General features: G+C 42.8%; 1 protein-coding gene across 11 annotated transcripts in view; it reads left to right on the top strand.

The window, feature by feature from the left end:
* LOC114877330 (probable serine/threonine-protein kinase yakA) overlaps positions 1–25,036 on the top strand; it is a 58,666-nt gene that overhangs the window by 31,545 nt on the left and 2,085 nt on the right. For 9 of the 11 annotated variants that reach the window (XM_029189769.2, XM_046286132.1, XM_029189770.2 and 6 more), the window contains 8 exons: positions 10,117–10,257; positions 12,418–12,544; positions 20,129–20,376; positions 20,737–21,238; positions 21,316–22,831; positions 23,698–24,441; positions 24,537–24,703; positions 24,783–24,982. In XM_029189769.2, the coding sequence (XP_029045602.1) occupies positions 10,117–10,257; positions 12,418–12,544; positions 20,129–20,376; positions 20,737–21,238; positions 21,316–22,831; positions 23,698–24,441; positions 24,537–24,703; positions 24,783–24,982 (3,645 nt within the window). Of the gene's footprint in view, positions 1–6,253; positions 6,775–10,116; positions 10,258–12,417; positions 12,545–20,128; positions 20,377–20,736; positions 21,239–21,315; positions 22,832–23,697; positions 24,442–24,536; positions 24,704–24,782; positions 24,983–25,036 lie in introns of all 11 variants that reach the window. The other 2 variants (XM_029189766.2, XM_029189765.2) reach the window with 1 other exon arrangement.

Genomic DNA, 25,036 nt, shown 5'->3' with positions numbered 1-25,036 from the left:
GTTTCCCCGTTTCCGAACAATTGCTCCGGGCATGTTGGGTATCGGCCAAACCCTCAACTCTCCCACAAGACGTCGAGGGTGTTCGATTAAACTCAACAAGTCCGACAATTTATTACGTTACCATAGAACACGTTGATTTTCCATTACCTTCGAGCTTTCGTAATCTCTCGAACGAATTTAATCGCAATCGAATTAGACCTGAATCAGACGTCTCGTCAAGATCGATGCGGCGATGACGATGGTCAGACAGAGGATGCTCCAATTTCCATAAATCGGTATGGGTTTCGGGGTCCCTCGAGGCACTGTCGAGAGAGCAATTTGCGTAACTGTCCTGAAAAGTTACGAGTCAGCTTGCACCCTGTCACCCCGTGTCAGCCAGGTCCAGCTGACTGTCGCTCGGCGAACTAGTTTCACCCTATCTTGGCACACCTTACCGTCCATTTGTCAACGACCACCAGTCACGCGTGCACTTTCGTCTCTCTCAGTTTCTTCTTATTATAGCCAAATATTTCTATACACTCGTTGCGAAGTTGACAGGAGACAAAAGTAATCCGGTACCGTCTAACTTTCAATGTTTCATCGCAGCTACTTGATAAAGCTGTCTAGGGACGATTGAAAAATGAGATTGTAAGAAATAAAAGAGATTCGAAGATTTCGAAGGGTTACGTTTTCACTCTCGTGCATTCAGGACCTGCCTCAATCTTTCATTGACCGATGATGAATGCCTCGCGAGACAGGGATCGATGATACGAGTATTTTTCTCGCTGCTCGGAAGTGTCCGTTTAGAAACGAGTCTGCTGCCTGAACGGAGGGGCAGATAATTTAAATTCATAACTTCACCCGAGCGGCAGATTAAGAATGCATCGGTCTCTCGTCCAATTTCTACTTGGACCCAGTTAAATACTCGAGCGGAAAGAAAGCTTCTCTTCGAGGATACACCGGATTCGCAAGGAATTATTTAAAATAGAAGAGAGAGGGAGTAGAATAACGATCAGGGAACTGTAGAGGTTAATTTTGAATCGTGTACGCTATAAATTATAAGCTATAATTCCTTCGTTCCTCCGCGGTGTGTATCGTTAATAACAGCAGTTGGGAAACGACGCGTAACAGGTACCTAACAGGTCTCCACCCGATTCAGAAGGCTCCTTTCTTCGATTCAACAACCTCTTTCTCCCTTGTTACCGCGTAATCCTCGCCCTTAATCCTCTGTCTCCTCTGAACGATTAATGAAACACGACGCTCGGTGATCCGCTACTTCCTCGGTGAAACGCAAGACTGCGACTAAAGAGCTTTAGACACGGTTTAACCGTCTTAACACGGCCAAAGGGAAGAGCATTTCCTTTTCGGTTAACCCTTTTCGTTCTGCCAAATTTCTTTGAAATCAAGAAAAATCACTATTCAAGGCTGTACTTGCGAGATGCTTTTTCTACGATGGCTACACGCGTCGGTATGCTTGGCAAACGATCGCTGATTGTAGTGCCGGTGAGAAAGATAACAAGAGGCGTGGAGTAGACAGAGGACACCCCTGGCTCGATCGTTTTACACACAAAGGCTGCGTGCTCGCCCCCGTGGCATTGTCGCATGTTCGAGGTGGAGCTCGTCTCCACCTTCGACCGTGCTCGTTCTCTTTTTCTTTCTTCTTCTTCTTTCTTTTTTTTCATTTTTTTTCCTTTTTTTTCCTTTTCTTTATTCACTGTCTCCTCGGGTACAATCGGTGACACTTTGAACTCTGTTCCTCTGACTTTCACAAGCGCCACTACAACGAACAGAGAAGAGAAGAGCACCAATCTCTTGCCATCTCTTCGCTTTTCACCGAACACTTTTCTGTTGTTAGAAAATAGTCGCGAACAAACGTCTCGCGGTACTTTTGTTGCTGTTGTTTTGCACGGAAGAGAGGAATCCGAGCTTAAACGGTCTCGTTTCCTGAGCGCAGGAAACATCCGTCTTGGAGATTCATCGTTCTACGACGCGAGGTTTACTAATTTCAGAATATCAATCAAAATTCAAAGTTGTACGAAAATTAGGGGTGGAAATTTTTACGCGTCAAACTTGGAAACTGAAAATTCTCGAAACTGTAGAAAATTCAGCCCCATTAGTCAGATGTTGTTTTTATCGTTAAACGGTGTTTCTCTCGAGTCTGAAACGTACGATTCAACGTCAGATTTATAAGCAGACATACATCAGGGTATTTAATGGCCAGCCATTATCCTAGCGACATTTATCCATGGTACGTGATTTCTTTTTCAAAGTTTGTCCTCTGGCGATGGTCTTGGTCGATCGATTAACGAGGCTCCAGATGGAAAACTCACCCTTCGCGAAATGGATTCGCTCGCGCGACGATACGCTTCAACTCCGGATTACTTATTTAAGTGGCCACCCTTTTTTCCTTTGCTGTGTTTCCTCGTCGGATCGACAAGACGATTGGATCCCTTTCCATTTTCCACTTTACAGTATTCTCGAATGCTTCTGTAATAGAGTCCATAGATCCTTTTTCTCTGATCAATCGAGATGGAATGAAATATGTAACGGGACAATTCGCGATATCGTTGCTACCATCCGTTATGGGACAAAATAACGAGACGTCAACGAGAACTGCTTGAATATTTGACGATAAGTAGAATGGATGTACCGATTAATTCATCGACGTCGTCGTGACTGAATCCAGGTCTCGTTTACATTTCACAAAGCTACGCTGCTAGAGAGATGATCACAATTGCGTTTCGATTCTAACACGGACTTTGTTCGGATCGTAAGGAGCTTAGAATTAACCGTTGATGAGGTTACATTGAAATTATCGACAAGCTTTCACGGATACCGTTTTACTGACACTTGTATCGATCCACATTGTTGCGTGGCGTGGGTGCGAAGTGGTATTTTATACTGGGACGAAACTGACCCACTTGAACCGTAAATTAATCCGTACGAGACTGGTGAAAATAATATTAGGTCGTGGTAGATCGGATGCTTGATTTCGAAACATGAAAAGCCTGACAGGATTCGACGACATAAAAGTATCACAGTCGGGTTACTCTAACAGAAATTTTCTTTTTTCCTATTTTATCTGCTACTAATGTTGTACGCAACATTTTGTCGCCTGTCTCTGGATATACCGCTTGTTCTCTCCAAAAGCAACGCGATGCATTTTTTCCCCTCTTTTTCACACCGTGTCATCGAGGTTCTGGTCCTGGAGGTGATTTGTTTTTTTGACCCAATTTGCTGAAGCTAATATACAACGTACCTCAACGAAATAACTTTTTCCTACACATTTTGATTGCGCGTTTCATACATGGCCAAGTTATTTCAGGTACCGTGCTCCGACGTTTACCCTGCCTATGTAAACTTGGCTTAATTTCGTCAAGTGGCTCCATATTATTTAGGCCTCCTATCTTCTACACGACTATTCACATTCTCTTACACATCTACGATATTCGCGTTTACGCGTACACCTGGTAAAGTTGTTAATCGAGCCTTGAGTTAAGCACAACATACACTTGGTAAATCAACTACCACGATCTATTGACTTAACCCTCTGTAACTCGACCATGTACGTTGCGGGTGCTTGTTCGAAATTGAAAAGTGATCATTTTACGTTAGCATTACGGCGTTAAGTTAAAATTTAAGCTAACGTGGGAGATATTTATGGAGAATACTGTTGCTTGGGGTGACATCAGGGTGGCATAAGGAGCGAAGCAGAGGGGTCAGCAATCACGCCTCGATTTTTCCCCTCGAGCTGTCGGAAATTAAATAAGACAAACCCAGTTAGAGTCAGGGGAAACGTCTATTTGTTTTAACGCGATTGATTCACTTAGCTCTGACGGTTCAGTGAGTAGCAGCGTGTCACTTTTTCCCCCTGGCTTTTCCCAGGCAAAAATTTTCTTCATCGCCGAACATGGAATACCGCTCGAAGCATCTTCTCGTGTTTCTGGGTCGAAAGGAGCTTCCAGACAGAAGGACAACTCGTTTTCTTCTTCTTCTTCTTCTCTCAGCTTCTCTCCTCGAACGATCTTCCGACGTTTATTTTCTCGAAACGTGGAAACTGATAGCCCGTAAATGTTGCCGCTTAATCGTTCTCGATTTCCGTCGTTTCGTTGTTTCCTCTCTCGCGAACGCCCACACCGTTTTCCGGTACACCCTCTTCGTTCTCCTATCGATTTCGGATACGCTCGGTAAACGTTAAACGTTGCTTACTCCCCATGATAACTTTCCCAGCCCGAAACTTGGATTCTTCAAAGTATATTGAGTATCCATTTTTTTTTTTCTTTTTAAGAGTCGATGGTACGCGATGAACGAGTCTCGAGCGTTATTTTTCGAGGGGTTGGAAAATATCGTAGAGATCGATCAAAGAAGCAGCACTCTTAATTAATATTTACCTTCTGTCCTATGAGATTCCACTTAGCTAGCTCGTTTTGTAATGCTATAGGGGATGTCGAATATATTGAAACGTATTTCAAATGCATAGCTGGAAATACAATGCAAGAATATGTAATTGAATGTAAAATGTATCGCGAAATAAAGGCCGCAATTGAATCGCATCTATAGACCGCAATACAATAGAAGGATTAATTATATGAATTATTAATAATCGATGAGCGAACGTCGTCTCGCGCAATGCACTTTTCAATCGGAGGACTGAATGATTTAATGCACCAAGAAACAAAACGAGATTGCTCTCGTTTCATAAAATCTATTCAATCCATTTCCCTCTTTTTTTTTTTTTTTCTACTATCTATTCAGTCCAAGTACTTTTCTTCTGTAATAAAAAGTGCCATCTAGAAAGTAATATATTTTTGACCTCTGAAAATGAATGGGTTAAAAAAGCGACTCCTTTTTCGCGAAGCAGCTTGAAGAATCTCAAAGGTTGGATACGAGCTAAAAGATTTCCACAAATTCGAACGATAAGGATGAAGTGGGATGATAAAAAGTCGTTATCGCGACGACCCTTTCACTCGAATAGCCTGGAGGAGTATTTTCAGCGTAGATCGTAGCCGAGTTTTCCGACTGTTTAAACGATGCTAATAGAATAAGCAAAAGTGAGACCACAAACCTAAATGAAAAATTTATAATGAAGTATTCTCGGTGAAAAATGAGTGGTTAAAGAAACGAGCTGAAATTAGTGAATGCAGCCCTGGCTGGTCTTCTTTGCTCTTCCTTTCATTCCTTCTAAAAGACACTCGAAAAACAGTTTTTCTCTCATTTTCATCTACGTTTCTAAACGCCCTCCTCCACGATTATTCGCCACTGCTCCGTTTACTTGTTTCAATGACGATCATCGTTGATAAATGAGCTTAGATCTCGCTTTGATGAGTATCAGCTAATGGTTTCATTTCTTATTCAATCTGAAGATTAGTATATTAAGCATGTTTCGTAAATTGGATGAAAAAGTAGGCTACAGTTCATATGGAAGGTAATATGTGCAAAGGATTTACAAATGATGGTAGAAAGCATCCAGTGTACGAAGGTAGGGAACAGAGATTTCAGAATCGATTATATCATTGATTCAGGTTGGTTCTGTAATCGAAATTCAATTCAGGTGCTTGGTGTATTCTCTCTTTCTGCTATACGGACGCTTTTGGAATCGAATGCAGCCTCGATTACTCTGCATAGAGAGTCAGCGAGTTGAGGGACAATCGTCAAAGCGTTGAATCGGGTGCCCATTGCACGTTTTCCCTTTGCATCGCTCTACAAACATGCTCATAATTAACAGAAGTTGTATTATCACTGGATAGAGTTTCGCTCTTCGCAACCTCGATCGTCTTTTACTCCTGGAAATTGGATTCACCTTGCTTAGGAAATAGATCCAACTTGCTATCGTTTTGCCATTTTCATGAATACGTAAACGACTAAAGGTACGTTTAATCGATGGAAAGTATGTTAAGTAAGGATTCTTTGGTTTTAAAATTGATTAGTTTGTTCAATTTGTGGGAGTATCCGGAATCCTGGTCCCATCCAATACAAAGCTCACTCGAATTACTTGCTTCGTAAGGATATCTCGAGCTTTCTTGAACCGAATCTAGAACCAACCGAGAGTTGATTTGCTTTGCAAAGATGTCTCGAGACTTTTTCCATTTAACCCGTTTCGCAGAGCTACTTGAAATATTCTATATCAGACGTTAGCTTAAGGAAATGAATAGTGAAAATGATTTTGGTACACGATATAATTCGATTAGCCAGATTCTTGCCCAGAGCAAAGCATCGAGAACTGCGAATTATCATGGTGTCTTTTAACGCACGGTGTTTCTTCGATATCTGTTAGAGACGTTAGACGGCACACGAAGCGAAACTGAATTCAAGTCTCGCAGTTAACCAAGAGGAAACAGAGGAAACTGTGAAGCACGAAGCAGCAATTAACGTTGCGTTCGAAAGCACATCGCGTCCTCCCACGCGTTCCTTAATTAATCGCAAGGATTAACGAGTTCCATGCCGATGGGACTGAGACGAGCGATTCCACGTCAAAGAAGAATCGCAGACCTCCTCCTCGTCTTCGTCGTCGTTGTAGTCGCGAAATATCGCGAACGTTGAGAAAAGTTGAATCGTGGATATTCCCGTGGCTTTCTTAAGCGAATCGTGGAAAATCAAACGAAAATAATCGCGAAACCGTGTACAAGCACGATGCTGGCGTGCGTCTATCCGGCGGAAAACTTCAAGTTGAAAGCCGTGACGGTGAAGCTCCGCCACGGACGATCCAAAAGAAAGGCGAAACTTCTTTCTGTGAAGGAGAGACTGGCTGACAACAAGGAGGTAGAATGCAACGAGACCTCGAAGCTCGAGAACGAGGTAAGGTTCTTTATGTTCCAAACCCCTTCAAATCTTCCTTCGATGAGATGACGAGAACGTCTCCTCTCCTACCTCTTTCTCTTTCTCTCTCTCTCTTTCTCTGTTCGTCTGATTATGTTAAGTTTTTCTGGTGAACAAATTTTATTAGGAATTTTTCATTTAATAGTCTGTTATGTCAGGTAGAATCTTACTTTATTGGTACTTCAGTTCTTCAGTATTTACCATTACAATGTGGTTCTTTCTTGTATTATTTTCTCGAGTTTTGAAACGTTTCTACTACTACTGCTTAGTCAGATTATATCGAGGAAACGATAAATTCTATGAGAGAATTTTATAAGGTATTTTTCAGTTTAAAAGTTTGCTATGTCAGCTTTACTGCTACTTCAATCTTCTGGTATCACCAATATTTTCATTCTTACGATGCATCGGTTATTATTATGTTTGCGACGTGATAGGTTTCACATGGAAAGTTGTATATTTTTCTCTCGGTAGAACTGTCTGCAAATTTCAAAGGAAATTTATACCTATCTCACCCTTAATCTTAGAAACGTTATTCACCATCAAATTCCTAGTCCAGTATCTAGAATCACCCTTATCACTCTTGTCCCCTTTCCCTGAAGCTCGTTATCATTTCTTGAAGGCCAGGGTGCCAAGCCAACGTATAAATCTATTTATCTGAGACAGCCTCGAAAGACGTGGCTCTAAACGTTCATTACTTATTCACGATAAAACGGGGGTGCGTCGAGTAAGCAAGGGGGAAGACGTGTCATAGTTTAGCGGAACTAGTAGTTCATCGAGTAAATAATAGTTACTAAACTTTGTAACGTGTAATAGCAAGTACGAGATTGGCCCTCAGGGATTATTTCGATGAAATTTCACCTGTATTTATGCGTATCCTTGGCAAAATGTTCTTCCCCTCCTCTTCATTAACCATCGTCGACGAATTTCCTTAATTACCAGAGGGAAATTATCGTGTCTGGAACTGTTCCAAAACTCTGTCCCGTTTATCGCTGGAAATAAAGTTTTCCCAGTGCAGGAATGCTTATTTTTATGTTCCTTTCCTCGGGAGATCCGTTTTTCGATCAGACCGCCCTTCTTCTCGGATAATTTTAATAACCTCGTTATTAGTGCCAAATAAATTGCCCATATAACGAATTTGATTTATCAAACGGTACAGTATATTCTCTACAGTATATTGTGTAACGCGTCTAGATAACTCCCATATGTTATTTTTCTTATATCTAACCCCGTATTCTTAATGGCTGAGCAAACGAATAAATAAACGTGTGCAAAAACTCAACAACCATCTTCTTTCTATAATATCTCTATTTCCTATCTCGTGTTATTAGCTTACGTAAGCAATTCCTATTGGAAGAGGCATTATATCGCTCTGATTTCGATTACAAAGCTACCCTAGAACGCATACATAATCCAAGCGGTAGACGCGTGTCGATATTCCTCGTGTTGGCGGAGGATATCGGTTCGACTAGGATCAGAGGCAGGCTAAAACACCGTGTATGTATAGCCGGGGTTCTAGGTATGTCTTAATATCCGTCACTTTGAGCTACGATATTGCTCTGCTTCAGATCAGACAGCGAGCGTAGAAGACGACGTCATCCTGGTATATCGCTCCGTAGTTGATCTTGTGTTGTACAAAAGTTTGAAATTATCCTCCGACGTCGTACGAAGTGCCGGAATACGTGCTCGAAGGATTAAGGCATAGAATTTCAGATCATCGAAATAGAGACGTTCTAGGAGGCGTGTGTAATCCTGATCCTAACTGACGTCTAAATATTCACGATTTTAAAGCATAAGTCTAAAATATACTTATCGTCCTGGTTCTAAGCTAGATTCGATGAAATTGCTTGGAAGCAATTTTCCTTACGACTCGCAACAAATATCCTTCTTTAGATCGGACTTGAACACTCTTAACCAGTTACCGGGTAGTCGTAATCTCGCCAAGTGTTCGAAACAACGGTCCCACGAATGATAATCAACTGTTGGAGAAAAAAATTAACGAGAGCCGGAGCGCGCGGTGTGCTGTATAAAAATATGCTTCTTTTTTAACCGAGACACCGCACCGGTTCGAGGGAAGAAAAGAACGGAAAATTATGCGCCGTGAAGCGCAACGAGCTTGAAAGGATTCGACGCGAATCCTCGGTTTAAGAAACGGTATATAAAATAGAATTTTCATGTTCGGCCGCGAACAAGTTGAGAAGCTATAGACTATAAAGGATCGCTGGTTTGTTAGCCGGAATACGGTAACGCTGCTCTCCTATTCAATATATTTCCCGTTCGCGGAATAGAAGCGAAATTATTCGTTTAGGATCTAGATAGGATCTAGAAAGGGAAACGGGCTAGATGGAACAACAATTTTCCAAAGCTTTTAACCGATAAATCTACTGGTAGAAAGCGGGAAGGTTGAGTTAATAATGGTAACCCAGCGTTAGATAAGTACGAAAGTTCTCTTATTTAGATTTAGGTTATTCGATTGTTCTCCTCGTTTTTGCATTTTAATTGCACATTACCTGCTGCACTTTCATCAATTTTCCTCTGGTGAAACGACGATGGAAGTCGGGTTGCTGTTAATTCTGTTCGTTTCTGAAAGTCATACGAGCAGTATCCTACATAATTAGTATAAAATTAGTATATAAGATCGCTAGGTCGCTATAAAAGATGCCGAAGAAGAGGGTAAAGAAATGGATAAAAAGTAAAAGTACTCTGTTGGAGAGTAGATACGATGTGCATCCGTCGTGTTTGAGGATCGTTTGGTTGACGTACGAAGGTTACCAGGAGTCCTTGTCGCTGAGGAATTCGAAGGGCCAGGTCGTCCTTGGGATTCTACTTGGTATCGGCGGCCGGTCCTCTCCAGATGGTGCACGAGGTCAAGCAAAAAGAACTCCACTGGTCCACTGGTCCGGACCTACCACTCTTCGTCTCGCTTTTTCTTTTCTGCCGCATTACACCTCTTCCCTCCTTTTTCACCTACCCTTCCGTTCCGTTTTTACATTTCTTTCTGCCCGCGCTGCTCGCGAAATCGCGTAATCCTCTTCTCCCTCTCCGCTATACCGTCTCTTCTTCTTCATCGTTGCGAAATGGCAGGCTGACATTTAGAACACTGTCGCCTCCTTGCAATGGGTTTACCTTACACCATGACTTCTTCTTCTTCTTCGAGTATTCTGGCTTATTTATTGCCATCTTCTGCTAGGAGTTCCAGGAATCGTTAAAGTTACTTTCTAGGTTTGCAATAGCGATTAATGTGTGGAGGACAGGTTCCCTCTTGCAAGTTTAGACAGATATTGGAAAGATGATTGTGCTGATGTATTGTTAATTTTGTTTCAGTTACCAGTGGGCGGGGGTGGTGCTGTGCTGGTGCTCAGCGAGCTTGAAAGCATGGCGGCCAGGCAGCAGCGGGAAATAGCCCAGCAAAGGAGGCTGCTGGAGCAGAGAGAGGCCCGTCTGGCCGTGCTTCGAGGCGCACAGGTGAGACACAACCTCATTCTGCTACCCTTAAACGCGGAAATCGTTCTGGAAATTGCTCGACAAAGCTCTAGTAGATATTACTGGATCTGCCCTCTCGCTCGACTCTCTCGATGCGTTCCGCTTCCGCTCGACGATGAGCCCGGTTTCCGTTCTGTAATTAGCCAAGATATTTCCACACCCTCCACCAATTATCCTTCTAACGTTATTTTAACGCGTTCATTTCTCCCTCGCCGTTCTATTTTACAGCAATTTTATACAATTTTCAATTTTGTTAATGTTGGAATAACAGCATAACGTGTTGAGTGCAATTAATTAAGAGTAATGTAAAATTAAACCTCTAGAAATGCATCCCCGAACTGAGGTGAAGAATCGAAGAGCCACCGATGGATTTTCTTCGTTCAAGGTCAAGATTATAGCCAGCAAGGTCAGCCTAACGGTTGGTGGAACCAACTGGTCTTTCTTTTTCTCGAGGACTTCGATTTTCACGCGTCACACGGAACCGAACACGAGCGGCAAATTTATCAACGACGTAACGTGCAATTCGAATGGCGAACACCTGTCGGCTTTTCGAGATTCTTTACGCTCGTACAGTCAGCCTTTTCAGAGCTCTTCGTGCACGCCAGTCTCTTTTGTGGCGAACGCTCGACTTCGACAAGACTAATAACCGCGACCGAACACGTAATTGCTAGTTATTTTTGCCGAACGATCCCGATTTGCTCGAACGATAGAGATCTGAGGTGCAACGAACCCTCGATCACTGACCAACCACCCGGGCTATTATCCTCGACGGAAGCTTCAGGATCGTGCGAAACGCTTTATTACCGAAATTATTGCCAGGAATTCCTTTCGTTTTTTTTTTTTTTTTCTTTTTTCATTCCACGTGTTTATCTGATGTACTTGGCTGAAATTGCTATGTAAATAGGACTTTTATCAGTGTGAAAAATCACCAGATACAGATAGGCTTCCCTAGGGAATACGATCCCACTACTTGCAAAGATGAAAATCCGAATTTCAGAAGATGATAATCATCAACGTCTGCTATAAAAACTCGAGTAGGTAATCGGTGACAGCGTTCGTTGACGATCCAACGAGGCATCAAACTCGCCTGAAGCGATCAACGAGATTAGAGCGACACGTTGGCTAGTCGATAGGAAAACTTGCTCGTAGTCGCACTTAATCTCGTTAATATCGTTGAAGAAGGAAGCTGGTTGCCTCTTAAGAGCTAAGCATACGAGACAGGAAGTCGTTTCTCCACTCCGATCCCATCATCTTCGAGGAGAATGCAGTTGGCCCGTTGCGCGTTCAGCTAACTCGTAAAAAGCTGCAGGAGAAGTGAATCAAAAGAGAGAGCGACCTGATTACCGCCAATGTACCAAGGTTACCTGTTATAAAAAGTATCTAGTTCATCGGTCATTTCGAGAAACATTGAATGTAATAGGCGCGAGTACTCGTCGAGACGCGACGCGTGTTATACACAGCGAAAGCGGGCTTTTCATTGGGAAGCAGCTATTCAAAGGAACACGGAAGAAGCCTGGAGGCAGGGAAGGAACCTGGATTTCCTAGAACTTGAAAGCCTTAATCCAGTGGCAGTAGAGTACGGCTGCAACTCTATCTTCAGCCCGATACCGAAGATGGAAAGTTTTATTCGCTCGTTGCTCCTACGAAACGAATCTTCCATTCGTTTCCAACTCGACGACCCGATGAAGCTTTCGTCTCTAAGCTCCGGGGACTTTTTAACCGTCGACAATGTGCACCATGAAGAAAAGGAAATCTTTATTTTTTACGGTGAAAGGCTGCTGGTAATTTTTCCGGTTGATACCAGAGGACTAGGAGACTCTGCGTTGAACAAAGTCAATTTCTTCTTCTTTCTCTTGCCGTTGTTATATATTTTCATGGACGTAATTGTTGGGACGTAGTTTCAAGTCTCAATTTGTTTCGTTGTCAGTATCTACTTGAATAAAATTGCTTCGATTTATCGGGCGAACATAGCGTTACACGTGTCCCCGGCCTCAAAGAGGGTGCTTTTATTTGACTCCAGTTGAAATATTCCATGCGTGTGCTGTTTCTCTGTTTTACTTGTTATACCGTATTCACTTTGCCCGAGGGATGTTTCGATGCGTTCAGACGGTTGTATTCAGTGACCACTGTTTACTGTTTCAGGAGCCAGCACAGCAGGAACAACTCGCCAGATTGAGGCACAGGCTGGACCAACAACAAAGCAAACTGAATCGGTTGCGATTGCTTAGATCGCAGACCGATCAGTCGCGTGCCAACAACGCCACTTTGAGTAAGTCCCTATCAAAAAGCTCGTAAACGCTTTTCTAGCTGAGCCCTATCCGTAATATCTACCCCCTTTTTCAACATTTACGTCTGCCTCGTTATTTCTAGTCGATCATTTTCATATTCATTCGCCGGACAATGCATACGTTAGCTACAACGTCAATGTTTGCTTCTGTTCGTTAAAGTTTAAATTTCATTGCTGGCGAATACATTTACTTAGCAAATTAGTATGCGCATTCGTTAACTAACGTATACATTCGCCGTAACGTATACCTGAAATTATTTAAAATATAGACGTTGGCTGGGTATAATATCAAACCCATCGAAATCAGTAGAGTGTAGGAGAAGAAAGGGGAAGCAACGTGGCTTGTTTCGAAAACTTTCCGGAACGAGGCAAGCCGGGCAAATTCCAACAATTCCAGAACCCATTGGTCGGACAGCGTGTCCCGTTCCAGCAGGGTTGCTCGTGTAACCCTCTGAAACGAACGACGATAAACTTGGTTAATCCAATTCACTGGGAGCATTCTGGTCCAGCCTGTTGTGTCGGCATTATTGCGTTCGAAAGTGAAAGTTTGAGGCTGGCGTGACTGGAACGAACGGCAGACAAGGAAATAGCACGTACGAACATGAAGAAGAGCTCTGCCTACCAAGTTTTACGACAAATTTCATACGAGAAGAAGAAATTCTCAATTCGTATGATTTTATTCCGAAATACCGATATCCGCATGGCGAACATGGACCAGCGAACGAAAAGCCTCTTCGATAACTTTAGAACGAGGAGAGACTTGATTCCTCTTTTCTTTTCTTTTTTTCTCTTCTTCTTCTTCCTCTGGGCCAAGTACAGAGAGCCAGGAAAGCGAATTCCCGTAATCTGCAGAAGGATCGAGCGTCTCGTAAAACGATATCGAACGACCACCACGCTTGTCGGGTGATCGAATTCAATAAAGATTTGCGGACAAAATGGATCCCATCGAGGACGATGCGTTTTCTTGAGGCTGCTCTTCGTTTCCGATGATACATACCGTGTACGTTTATGGTCACGATCCACGGATCCTTTTGTGTCGATCCTTTGAAAGCGAGCCTCCAGGATCCGCGTGGAAATAACTCGGATAAGATTGCGCGTCTCTTTCGTTTGTTTTATGTTTGCTATCGTGTTACGGAAACTGATGTTTTTATCAGTTTTTATTAAAGATCACGGCACTCCGTGGCGTCTAAAAATAGGTACACTTAGGCCAATTGAATATTGGAATTGTCACAAGTTAACACGGTATTACTTCACTCGAAAGTGAAGCAGTCGGAACACGAAACGTCTGCTGTTCACCAAGTTTCATCTCGTTTCAATCCATTCTCTCTGCCAGAATTTCAACTTCTGGTTGAAAGGAAATTTGACTTTCTAGTAGTCGACGTGTGCTTACTTAGAGCTCGTTATCCATTCGTTCTGATAAAACGGAGCTAATTCATCGCGTCTGTCGCGTCTGTTCTCCAATTCGATGATCATCGTCCTCTTCGTTATCTAATCCATTGTGTCTGCCACGAGTTTTCCAGCAGTGCCGATTCTACTTCCAGTAAGTTTCCCAAGAGTTTCGCGGTCGTAAGTTTAAGATTAGGCCGGTGAAAAGCGCAATCGAGCGAAAATCAGGACTTTCTGATCGCGTTACTTTCTTGAAAATTCGCTCGATCTATTTCTCGCGGAAAAAGGGAAACTTGTTCAAACGCGAGTGACAAAGTTTCCATCGAAAAAGAGAATCTTCTGTTTCCTGAAATATTTTATCCTCAACTTCGTTAAACATACTTCTTGTTAAGAAAAACAGTAGACGTATACGTAATTCTTGCAATTCTGCTCGTTCCACACACCGTACGGTTTATTTCGAAAAAAGGAAATACAAAAAGATGAGCGAATTAAACGGGCGAACGTATGGCTTCTGACGGAGCACGGTTTAATTAAAGGGAGCTTTTCCAGACGAGCTCCATGTACATTTCGTCGTGGAATTAAGTGTAGGTAGCTCGGTTGAATTTCCTTTTCGAGTAAACGAGGATTTTATTTTTTTTTTCCCCCTCCAACCGGGAACGTTTTCCGAACTTTCCTTCGCTTTTCTATTTTTTACGCGAAAATTTCGAGGAGACACGATCTCCTTCTGATGGGAAAGCGATCTTAATTAATTTCTTTTCCTCGAATTTCTACTGGCCAAAGAAACTTTCCAACTTCAGGAACTCTAGAACCTCCTCTTACAGTCAAAGTTTTCAGCAGTTCCTTTGACTGGAAACTTGACAGAGTAAGATTTTCCTACAAACAACGCGTGTATTTTGTCAAAGGATTACCATTACAAAATTTCAGTCTCTGGTAATAACAATACCTCCGACGGTAATCCGCTTTCCGCGTGCGAATGAAAAGGGACGTTAATCGCTTTGCCCGCTGGATACCGCTCGATGCAGCGCGTTAATTGATAGGTCATTCGTCGAATTCGATACTTGATTGCTGGCAAACAACCTTTTAACCCTTTAACAACCCGACGATTGAGATAGCAACGATTTAGATTGATTTTACAAAAATTTTTGAAAGACTTAAACACGATGTAATTATCGTAGGTCTGGGTTACGATTGACCCGGTTTCATCATTCGAGGATTAATCGCGATCTATCCTTTCCACGTTTAAATTTTAATACAATCCTGATTTCTAGAAGAATCTCTTTGGATTTAACTCCTCTTCTGGATTTAGTTCGAAGGCTTTGGCTACCCTTTCAGAGGATTAAACATTCATTTTTATTTCATCATTATCTCTGCAGGGTAGATGGAAAAATGTTTCTCGGAAATCGACGATTGAATTGATGGAATATTTCTAGGGATTTAGATTTCTATTTTAATCGCTTAATGATCCACCGGTTTGTTAATAAGGCAAGATTCTCGTGACGAGGAAACCTTGAAACATTGGCATGGAGATCTTTTAAATTATTAAGCAAGAAGTGGATACGGAAAAGAGGATACACAGGCCTTGGTCTAATTTAGTGTACGGTAAATCAATAATGACGATCAGAGGATCTTTAACCCTTTTATCCTATTCATAAAAATCTCTTTCATTTTTCACTTGCCAAAATAATTGAGAAACGCAGGTGGAATGAAAATTTGTTGGTATCAGTCCTTAAAAAGGGGTGAAAAAAAAATGAATCAATTCATAGAATCGTTCCGTTTGTTCTTCAGTTCGAGTAAAAAAAAAAAAATGAAAAAAATCCTTTTCTGTCCAGCATTCTCTTAATTAACAAAGCAAACGCTTCTTCTCTTAATTGCACCAGTCCAACGAGGGAATCCTATATTTTTAGTCCGAACCGGGCTGAGGAAAGGAAGAAGAAAAATATCTGGAATCATTGATTGCTCGTTCGGCGCCAATTAACGGATTACATAGATTATATTAAGCGTCTGCTTCACAATTATTCAGCCTGTCGAACGCAAATTTCCTCTCTATCAATCTCGGAGCTTTTGCTGACGATGTGTGCACGAATAATATTCTAGCATCTTCACTGAAAACCTCCTCTTCCTGATAACCGCGTTTTCCTCCAGTTTCTGCGTACCACACGAAAATTTCACGAACTGGGTTAACGCAACCGTGACCCCTTTCCGATCGTGAAATCTCGTTTCAAGTCGAATCGGGAATAAAATATGATCGAACGAATAAAAAAAAAGAGAAAAAGAAAGAAACTAAATATGCACTGACTGTTGTCTTCTTCAGAGAAGAAGGTGGAACTTTCGTACTCTGTGTGTCTTAAAAGTTTAGTTGGAAGGAAACTGATTTTTCAAGGAATTTTTTGTTTTGTAACCACTCGAATCCTATTGCATCAAAAGCCAAGCTATCATTCCAGATAAAAATCATTGACAGGGAATAAAATCACCCTTTTTTGTTATCCGAATGTTCCAATATTCCAATAATCCATTATTTCATATATATCCGAATTCTTCTGTCGTAAAAATTATTTTTATGGAAATAGAAAAATGGAGATAGAAATATTCGATGATATATCGAAAACAATCGTTGTACGATGCGTAAGGGATATAGGTCAGGGGACAATACAAGCATCTAGAATATATGTAGGTGAATTGTAGATGATATTTCATAGAATTTCTGCCCTATAATCTGCTACTCTTTCTTTTCGAATTTCCACCTTGAAGCTCGTATAATGCTCCATAGGCTTTGCCGATCGGGAAATTTCATTTCCTCGGGAAATGATGGCAGGAAGTGACGGCGAGGAAAAAAGAAGCTTAAAATGAATTTCGCGCCCATCAAGATTAATAGATTTAATTTGGAAATTCAGTGAAACGAAAGAAGAAAATCATCCCAAAATAACATGAAATTTACACTAACGAGTAGAAATTACTCCTTAATATCCTTCATAATATGCGTTACCGTGCACCGTCCTAGAAATAGCTCTTTCTACCGTCCCAATTAACGTGTTTAAAACTTCATTAGAGAAGATCATTAGTCGAAATTGAATCGAAAGAATTTTCATTATCTGTACTCTGAATAGCAATGTAAAGTTTCATCGCCAGAGGGTTCGATGAAATGAAACAGCGATTTCCATGGCGGGGGATGCTTTCAGTGTCAACAACACCAACGACTTCACAGTTTTCGAACAGTCTGAAGTTTTGCCGTCGGCCAATGATGAAAATACACGGAAACTTCACGTATGGTCGAAGAAATTTCCGACAAATAAAAAGACACGCGAGTTTCGCTTCGAGATTTGATATTCACGAGGGAAAGCACGATCGCGAAGCTTCTTGCTTCAAGTTTCGCGGTGTTCCGCAAAGAATACAGAGAACTTGCAACTTTTTCTTCGATTTTTATTTCGGTTTTAGAAGAAAGAAGAGGAAGTACTCTACTGACTGTAGAGTACAGAATACATCGATAAAAATTAAAGAAAGAAGAAACTGTCAAATAGACGAGGAAAGGTGCAAGAAGAAAAATACTATCAAATAACAATACATCAAATACGAAGTTCGAATTGATTTGCCTCTGTCCTTCGAGGCTGCCAGTCAATTTACTTGGAAATAAAATGAAAGTCACAAAAGCTCGGTCGAAAACCATTCAATTATCAAGGATATTAAAGTCGGGCTGGAATGAAGTACGTACTCGGATCGCGCAGATCGACTGACTTCATAATTTCTATGATAGAAAGAGAGAGATAGAGAGGGAGGATGATACAGCATCGTGTCGCGTGATTGTCCGATGACCTAGAATTCCATTATCGAATTCTGGATGTATCTATAGTCGATTCGAGTCTCGTAAACTCGCACGCCCCCGCCCGACTCCGGGATTCGATATGGTATCCGTGTCGAGGGATACATTGTTTTCCTTGTCTGTTCCAAGCAAATGGATTCCTGACACACAGACCCGATGCTTTTGATAGCTGATCTTAATCCTTTCACCGCTGTCAGATTGTTCTGTTACCATTGTACCAGCCTCCGAGCACCTGGAGTTACGCATAATCAGTGAAAAGAAAAGTTTTTTCAAGATTTTACCCAATTCCAGCTGACTGCCGACAGTGTCTCATTTAATTTCCAGCAGAGTCGCTGTCAGGTCGGATTTACGAAAGCACCAGGCACGTTCATAGGCCTTTTTCGTTGCCTTAACGTCATTTCCCACGAGGGAAGGCTGAAAAATAGGAGCGAAAATAAGAGGAGCTGGAAAATGGATGACGATGGATGATGATGGAAAAACGGAGAAGAATGCGAAGAGCTTTTGTCGAGCGTTCCCCTTTTCGCGGGACGATCGGCTGCATCTACGCCTTATTAGACTTTTCATTTCAATTCCCTTTCTTTTCTTTTTTTTCATAGCGGTGTCCTCTTCAGCATTTCGTTTATTGCCTCGTGATCTTTATACAAAGGCAAATATACCACGGTAAAAGTTCCCTACTTTCTTTGAAATTCAAGAGAACGAATGGTAGCTACGTGCTCCAGTCAAGCTAGTCCCTATATTACACGACACACGGGAAATCATGTTCATTTTAGAAAATTTCGAGTATACCTTGAATTTCACCTTTTCGCTACCAAGGACCACATCAGCGAGGAAACCTTTAGCCACTTTGAGATAAAAAGAAAACTAATATACAGTCTGTCGTTGGTCCCTTTACGAGGCACAGAAAAAAAATCTCTTGAAATTCTTGTATTTAAGGACATAGGGCGAAATATTTCCCGAGACTGCAATAAGCGTCAGTTTGTTGTAGGGAAATGAGACACCAGAGACAAATAAACGAAGGTAGAAGCAGTCGGCTCACGTTCCTTGCGTCGTTAAACGTCGCGTTTCGCGCGAAACGTTTCCCTTCTTATGAATTTATTGGTCTCTGCGTTCGCGAAACGAGCCAAAGAATTGTTTCCCTTCGTTCTCTTTCCCTGAACGATATCCTTTCCGTCCTATCGACGCTCTTCTTCTCCCTCGTTCCTATCGAAACCAGACAGTTCGCCGCGGTCGAGTGCTTTCTTCGTAACGCTTTCCAGTCAATCCAGCTGGAAAACGCGTTTCGGGCCTGTTCAAGCTTAAAAAATTATATCCTGTAGCCGATCGATCAGCTCAAAGGACCTTTGTTTTAAATTGATTCCGTGGAAAATGGATTTTTACATGCCTATTAACAATGTACCGTAGTCCATGCGACGCCGACTTTCCGGACGATTAAAAAATTGAGTTGATTCATTCAAGGAGCTAGTCGTCGTCGACTCGGCAAACAAATTTTTGGTATCTACAACCCTTTTTTTATGAACACTGAAGGAACTTTTCGAAGGCAGGGCCAGTCTCGTTCAAACTCGATAATTAAAAGTTCTCGGTAATGCTCAGCCTGTCGGAAAAACTTTATCCATTGACACGATAATTCAGTGCGCAAGTTGGAGAATCTCGCGACGAGAAAGCCAGCTTAACTGGATCGCGCGCGGGATAATCTTGGAAAATTGGAAAAAGAGCCAATTAAAGGAATGATTTACGTTACGGCTCGGCGTACCGTGGCTAGGTAATTACTTACTGAATTATTTTACATCTCGTGAAATACGAAGATGAAGACGGTTAACGAGGGAAACGAGGACAAAAATCATCGATCCTCTTCTTTATGGCGCGGAAGAAGCACGACGTTTCGTTATTTTCACCTGACTTGAAATGAGAATTCTTTCTTAAGAAACGGCCGGATTTCTTTTGACCGATGAAACGAAAACATTTGTTACTTAGAATTGTTTTTTATTACAAACAATCAGCGTCTATTCTCCTTCTTTCTTTGGCTGAAGCCCCAAAGGAGAAAAGAAGGAAGGTAAAACCTTCTCGAAGGATGCGACTTGGGTCGAGATTAAAACTGCGAGGAAAGGTCGCGACCAAATTGAGGATCGGAGCGTCGTCAAAGGCCGAGGAAAATAATTAAAAGAAAGTTTCATCCTTGCTAGGCTATCTCAGCTAATCGTTTAACGTCTCGCCAAGTGTCTTGCTGAGAATATCGAATCAATTTCCGGTTCACCTTTCAAACGCTGAACGAGGCCAACCGAGAAGCATTTTACAAAGCTTCGTGTATTTGCATTATTTCTACTCAAAAGATTTCACGTAATTCTCAACTGTCTTCCTATATTTTTCAGCCTCGGACCTGGACTGCATTAGGGCGTTGTTCAATGAAAAGGAAAAGGAGCTTTCTCTGGCTGTGGCGAAGGTGGAAGAGCTGACGCGACAACTGGAGGAGCTACGAGGCCGACAGAACGCTGCCGGGACCGGAAGCGGAGGCGGAGGTGGCGGAGGTGTCGGTGGAGGAGGCGTTGGCGGTGGCGGCAGTGGACACTTGTCGACACCCGCCAGCGCCGAGCTGGAAAAGCTTAGAAGAGAGCTTATGGTGAGCCCTTTAACCCTTTCCTTTCTCTGATCCTTTTGCACTCCAGCCACCCACACACCCGCCCAGCAAAGCAACCTCGACTTCTGCTCGAAACTCGCCAAGTAACTCCCGGGCTCTTTGTAATCATTGTTGCAAGCCCTACATTCATTTGCAGTAAATTTTAACTGCTCGTTTTCCAGCAGACATTCGAAAGCTTTCTACGGATCCAGCGAATTTCGCGTTCGTTCTAATGGCAGCTTCTCTTAGAGGAGAGATCGTTTTTATTTTTAATAGACTGTTGCTTACGAGTTTCTCGATTCTTGTCTTCCATTGAAAAATAGTTGCTTTTATAATGAAATCAATGGTTATCCCTTTGAATAGTATCGTAACAAGATGAACGAGCAGCAGAACCAAGTGGTGTCCCAGCAACGATTGGCCTTGGCGCAGCGACAAGCGGAAATGGCGTCGATCGACGCGAGGATAGCTCAGCTTCAGGGTCGTCTACAGCGCAAGAGAGCGTTAAACCAACGGCTCAGCCAACAATTAGGATCCGGGAATCGTACCAACGCGAACACCGCCTTCGCAGACTCCAAGTTGGACTTCAACGCCGGAGGGAAGTCCAGACCTGCTGGTAACATAGCGGCCATCGAACCCTACTCTCATATACCGAACGACAACGATTTCAATCTGAACAAGAATGACCCAAAGTATCAGACGTTGCCGTACAACACGAAATTTACGGTCAATTTCAAAACTGCCGAGGATGACGTTAATAAGAACAAGATTCAACATTCAGCCAGCGCTTCACAATTGGGTCAAAGGGCAGCCTTCCAACAGTTTGGTCATCAGATCGCTCATAGCCAGTCTCAGTCGCATATTCAAGGTATTTTATCGATGTCTATACGGTGTTTATTATGTTTAAACACAGAGAACGTTCGGCTAACTAATACGTGATTCCAGGTCAGTCTCAATTACTAGGGACAAACCAGCAGCACAACCAAAACATCGGAAACCAACCGGTGAACATGCAGCAGACTTGCAATAACAATAACAACAACAACAACAATAACAATAATAATAATAACAACAATGCGAACAACAATCTGATCAGCTCGCCTCATAACTTTAGCCCGGATGGACTGTCGCAGAATATCCGGATTCACCATCAGCAACAACAGCAAACACAACAGCAACACGGAAACGTACAACAAAAGCAGCACAACGTAGGCTCGTCGACGTCGAATCTCGGTACAACAGTGTCCATCACGCAAACTCAGAACCATAGAAACCTTCAAACTCATCAGAAACCGGTGTCCAGCGTGGCTCCAAGTTTCTCCGTCAAGTCTCAGATCTATCAGACCTCATCCACCAAGATTCATCCAGTCATGCCTCAAACGTTAAGTCTGATAGGTCGTGGACACACAAACGCGCAAAATTTCGCCAGTCTGAGCAATCAGAATGCTAATCAGCAACAGTCTAACCAATCGGTTCCAAGCAATCAGACGTCGAACCAGGAACAGCAAACCTACGCCTCCAGACACAATTATCCTGGCATCCAACAGCACTCCACCCAAGCGAACACCCACGTATCTTCCTCGGTAGTCTATCAGTCTCAAAATTCACCTAATCCACCTAACAATCCAACGATTCACACCTCATCCGGTGGAAGTAGCTTCGGTAACTCGGTCCAGAGGTATAACCAAACGCAACCCTTAACAAGTCCTGTGTCTAATAACGAACAGACCGACAAGATGAAGTTCGAGCAAGGAAAATGTCAGGATAAGTTCGAACACGCGTTGCCAGCTAAACACGAACAGCAGAGGTACGAGTCTAACCCGGTGTTCAAGTACGACCCCCATCAGATGAAGTACGAGCATCCAAAGTACGATCAACACGGGAAGTACGAGCAGGCTAATCAACCGGCGAAACTTTACGAGCAATCTAACAAGCACGAACAGACTGGTAATCAGACGAACAAATACGACAACGGGAAGATCGAGCAAACGAAGCACGAGCAAATTCACGGGGTTAAGTACGATCCCAATCAGAATACTCAACAGTACGGTAAACACGATCAGCACGAAGTGAGGCCTTCTGTAAAATACGATCACAACGCACCGTTTAAACTTGATCCATCGAATAAGTACGAGACTGCAGGGCAACAGTTCAAGCAGGAACCGGTAAAGTTCGATAATAGTCAAAGCAAGTACGAACAGGGCCCTACCACGAAGCACGAGCACAACGGGAAGTTTGATATTCCGACAAAGGCGTCCGATAAAACGTTCGAGTTCGATAGGCTGAAGAACGAGAACGAAAGGAAGAGTCTGAACGAGATAAGAGGAGAGGATAAGACGAAACCTGCGCTACCTCCCAAACCGAGCAAACCTAATCCTCCGCCGAGACTGACCCATCATGAAAAAGTGGACGCTGCGGATGGAATTGGAGATGGCAAGAATAACATGGGGATCAGTCCTAGGTTCGTGAACGTTCCCGAAATCAATCTAGATTCTTCATTTCCCTTCTGGCTTAGAATTCCAAGTATTTAGTTTTCAAAATCTTAGGACAATTTTCCTCTATATTTTCACTTCACCTTTCGACGAATTTCGAGAGCGAGTTACGTAGCCAGTAAGCGTGTTGCCGATGGAGGAGAAAGCGAACGATCGAGCAAAAGATTTCGGGCACAGAATGACAAAACGATTACCGGGTTAATTATAAATGTTAATTAGTCCGCGATCGATTTGGCCAGTGAATCGAAGCCTGTCTCGAATAATAGACACCGAAATAGAACGACGGCTGTGCCGTGAAGACAACAGTTTAGTGTTCGCGAGCTATCCAAACGATCGAGGCGGGATCTAACTTCTTGTTTTCTAGTTTCCTCTTTTTGTTGCCGCAATCGAACCGCGCGCTTTTTGTTCTTCAAACGGAAAAAAAAAAACAAATTCACTCGTTCAACTTGCTAACAATAAGAAATTTTCCAAACTTCTGTATATCAATTAACTATCGTGAAGTAGAAAATTGAAGTTTAAGTTTGGAAGTACGGATAATCGATCCTAATTAATTTTGGAAAAAGGTAGAGGTGTTTATTAAATATAATTATAAATCGTGCACTTTCTAACGATTCCATTTCAGGCAGAGAACTTTTAACTCGAACGAATTTATACGCTGTTCATCAACAAGTTGAACGGTCCTTCAAAGTCATGGTTGTCAAAACTTTAAACGGGTTCTCTCGTATTTCGAAGCGGTCTATTAAATCACAGGATTACTTCTGTTTTGTCCCAGTTTAGTCATTTAAGTGTTACGTGTATGTTTAAGTGTTTAACGCGTTTGACGAATCCCCTGCAGGACAGAGAAGGAAGAAGAAGTACCACCGATACCCACCTCGGAACCACCTGAATCGCCCACGGAGACTCAATTCGCGAACCATCAAATCATCAAGGCTAGACCTCTGACCCTGAAGAAGGCCCCGATCTCCGAGCAACCAAAGCTGCGTTACGCCAAGTCGAATGTCCATGTGTCGATAAACCGACGGATTGAGATGCCACCGGCGTTCCTCTTCCCCGAGACCGAAATTCCAGCTGACCTGATGCAAACGGAGCAACAACAGCAACAACAGACCCAACAGCAACCACAGATCATCGACACGACGGACAATTGTAAGAAGCTGATCAACGAGGATGTTATCAGTAACGAGAAGCTCGAAGAGGCAGACATCATCGACGCGTTGAACGTCATCAACATCGAGGACAAGGCAAAGAAGGATTCCGAGAGACGAACAACGGAACTGGAAGTAGACGGAAAGAGCAACGAGGTGATGAGGAGGAAGAAAGGGAATCTAAAGTCCAGTACAGGAAAAGCAAATCTTTCGAGGAGGGTGTCCTTCGATCCTCTGGCTCTTTTGTTGGACGCCAGCCTCGAAGGAGAGCTGGAACTGGTGAAGAAAACCGCTAAAGAGGTGGCGAATCCTAGTTCAGCGAACGACGAAGGCATCACGGCGCTTCATAATGCTATTTGCGCCGGTCATCTGGAGATTGTTATGTTTCTCGTTGAATTCGGGTGCGACGTGAACGCCCAGGACAGCGATGGCTGGTAAGCTAAGTGTTTCTTCTCAGTCACACCCATCCCTTTTGATACATTCTACCTACCTACAGTTTAAATCATCGCTGAAATCGTTTCTGTCTTAGGACCCCGTTGCACTGTGCCGCGAGTTGTAACAATCTGTCGATGGTGAGGTTCCTGGTGGAGCATGGAGCTTGTATATTCGCCACCACTCTCTCAGATCACGAAACAGCCGCAGAGAAGTGCGAAGAAGACGAGGAGGGCTTCGATGGCTGCTCAGAATACTTGTACAGTCAGTATAAAACAACGATGTAACAGGTGTTATCTTTGGATTCGTTGAAGAAGTTTGGGTAAATTTTACATCGTTACAGGTGTTCAAGAGAAGCTCGGCATAATGAACAACGGCCAAGTATACGCGGTGTTCGATTACGAGGCACAGCACAGCGATGAACTGACGTTAAAAAACGGTGATTCTTTGGTTGTGCTTCGAAAGGGGGACGACAACGAGAGGGAGTGGTGGTGGAGCAAACTGGGACACAAAGAAGGCTACGTACCTCGGAATCTACTTGGCGTAAGTTACAATAATCGTTTAAGCAAAGTCACTGGATCTTCTATTCTTATTTCA

Source organism: Osmia bicornis, chromosome 6 (genome assembly GCF_907164935.1).
Source record: "Osmia bicornis bicornis chromosome 6, iOsmBic2.1, whole genome shotgun sequence".
Lineage (NCBI taxonomy): Eukaryota > Metazoa > Arthropoda > Insecta > Hymenoptera > Megachilidae > Osmia > Osmia bicornis.
Note: the sequence above shows the minus strand (reverse complement) of the source record. Positions and strands in the feature narration are given on the sequence as shown.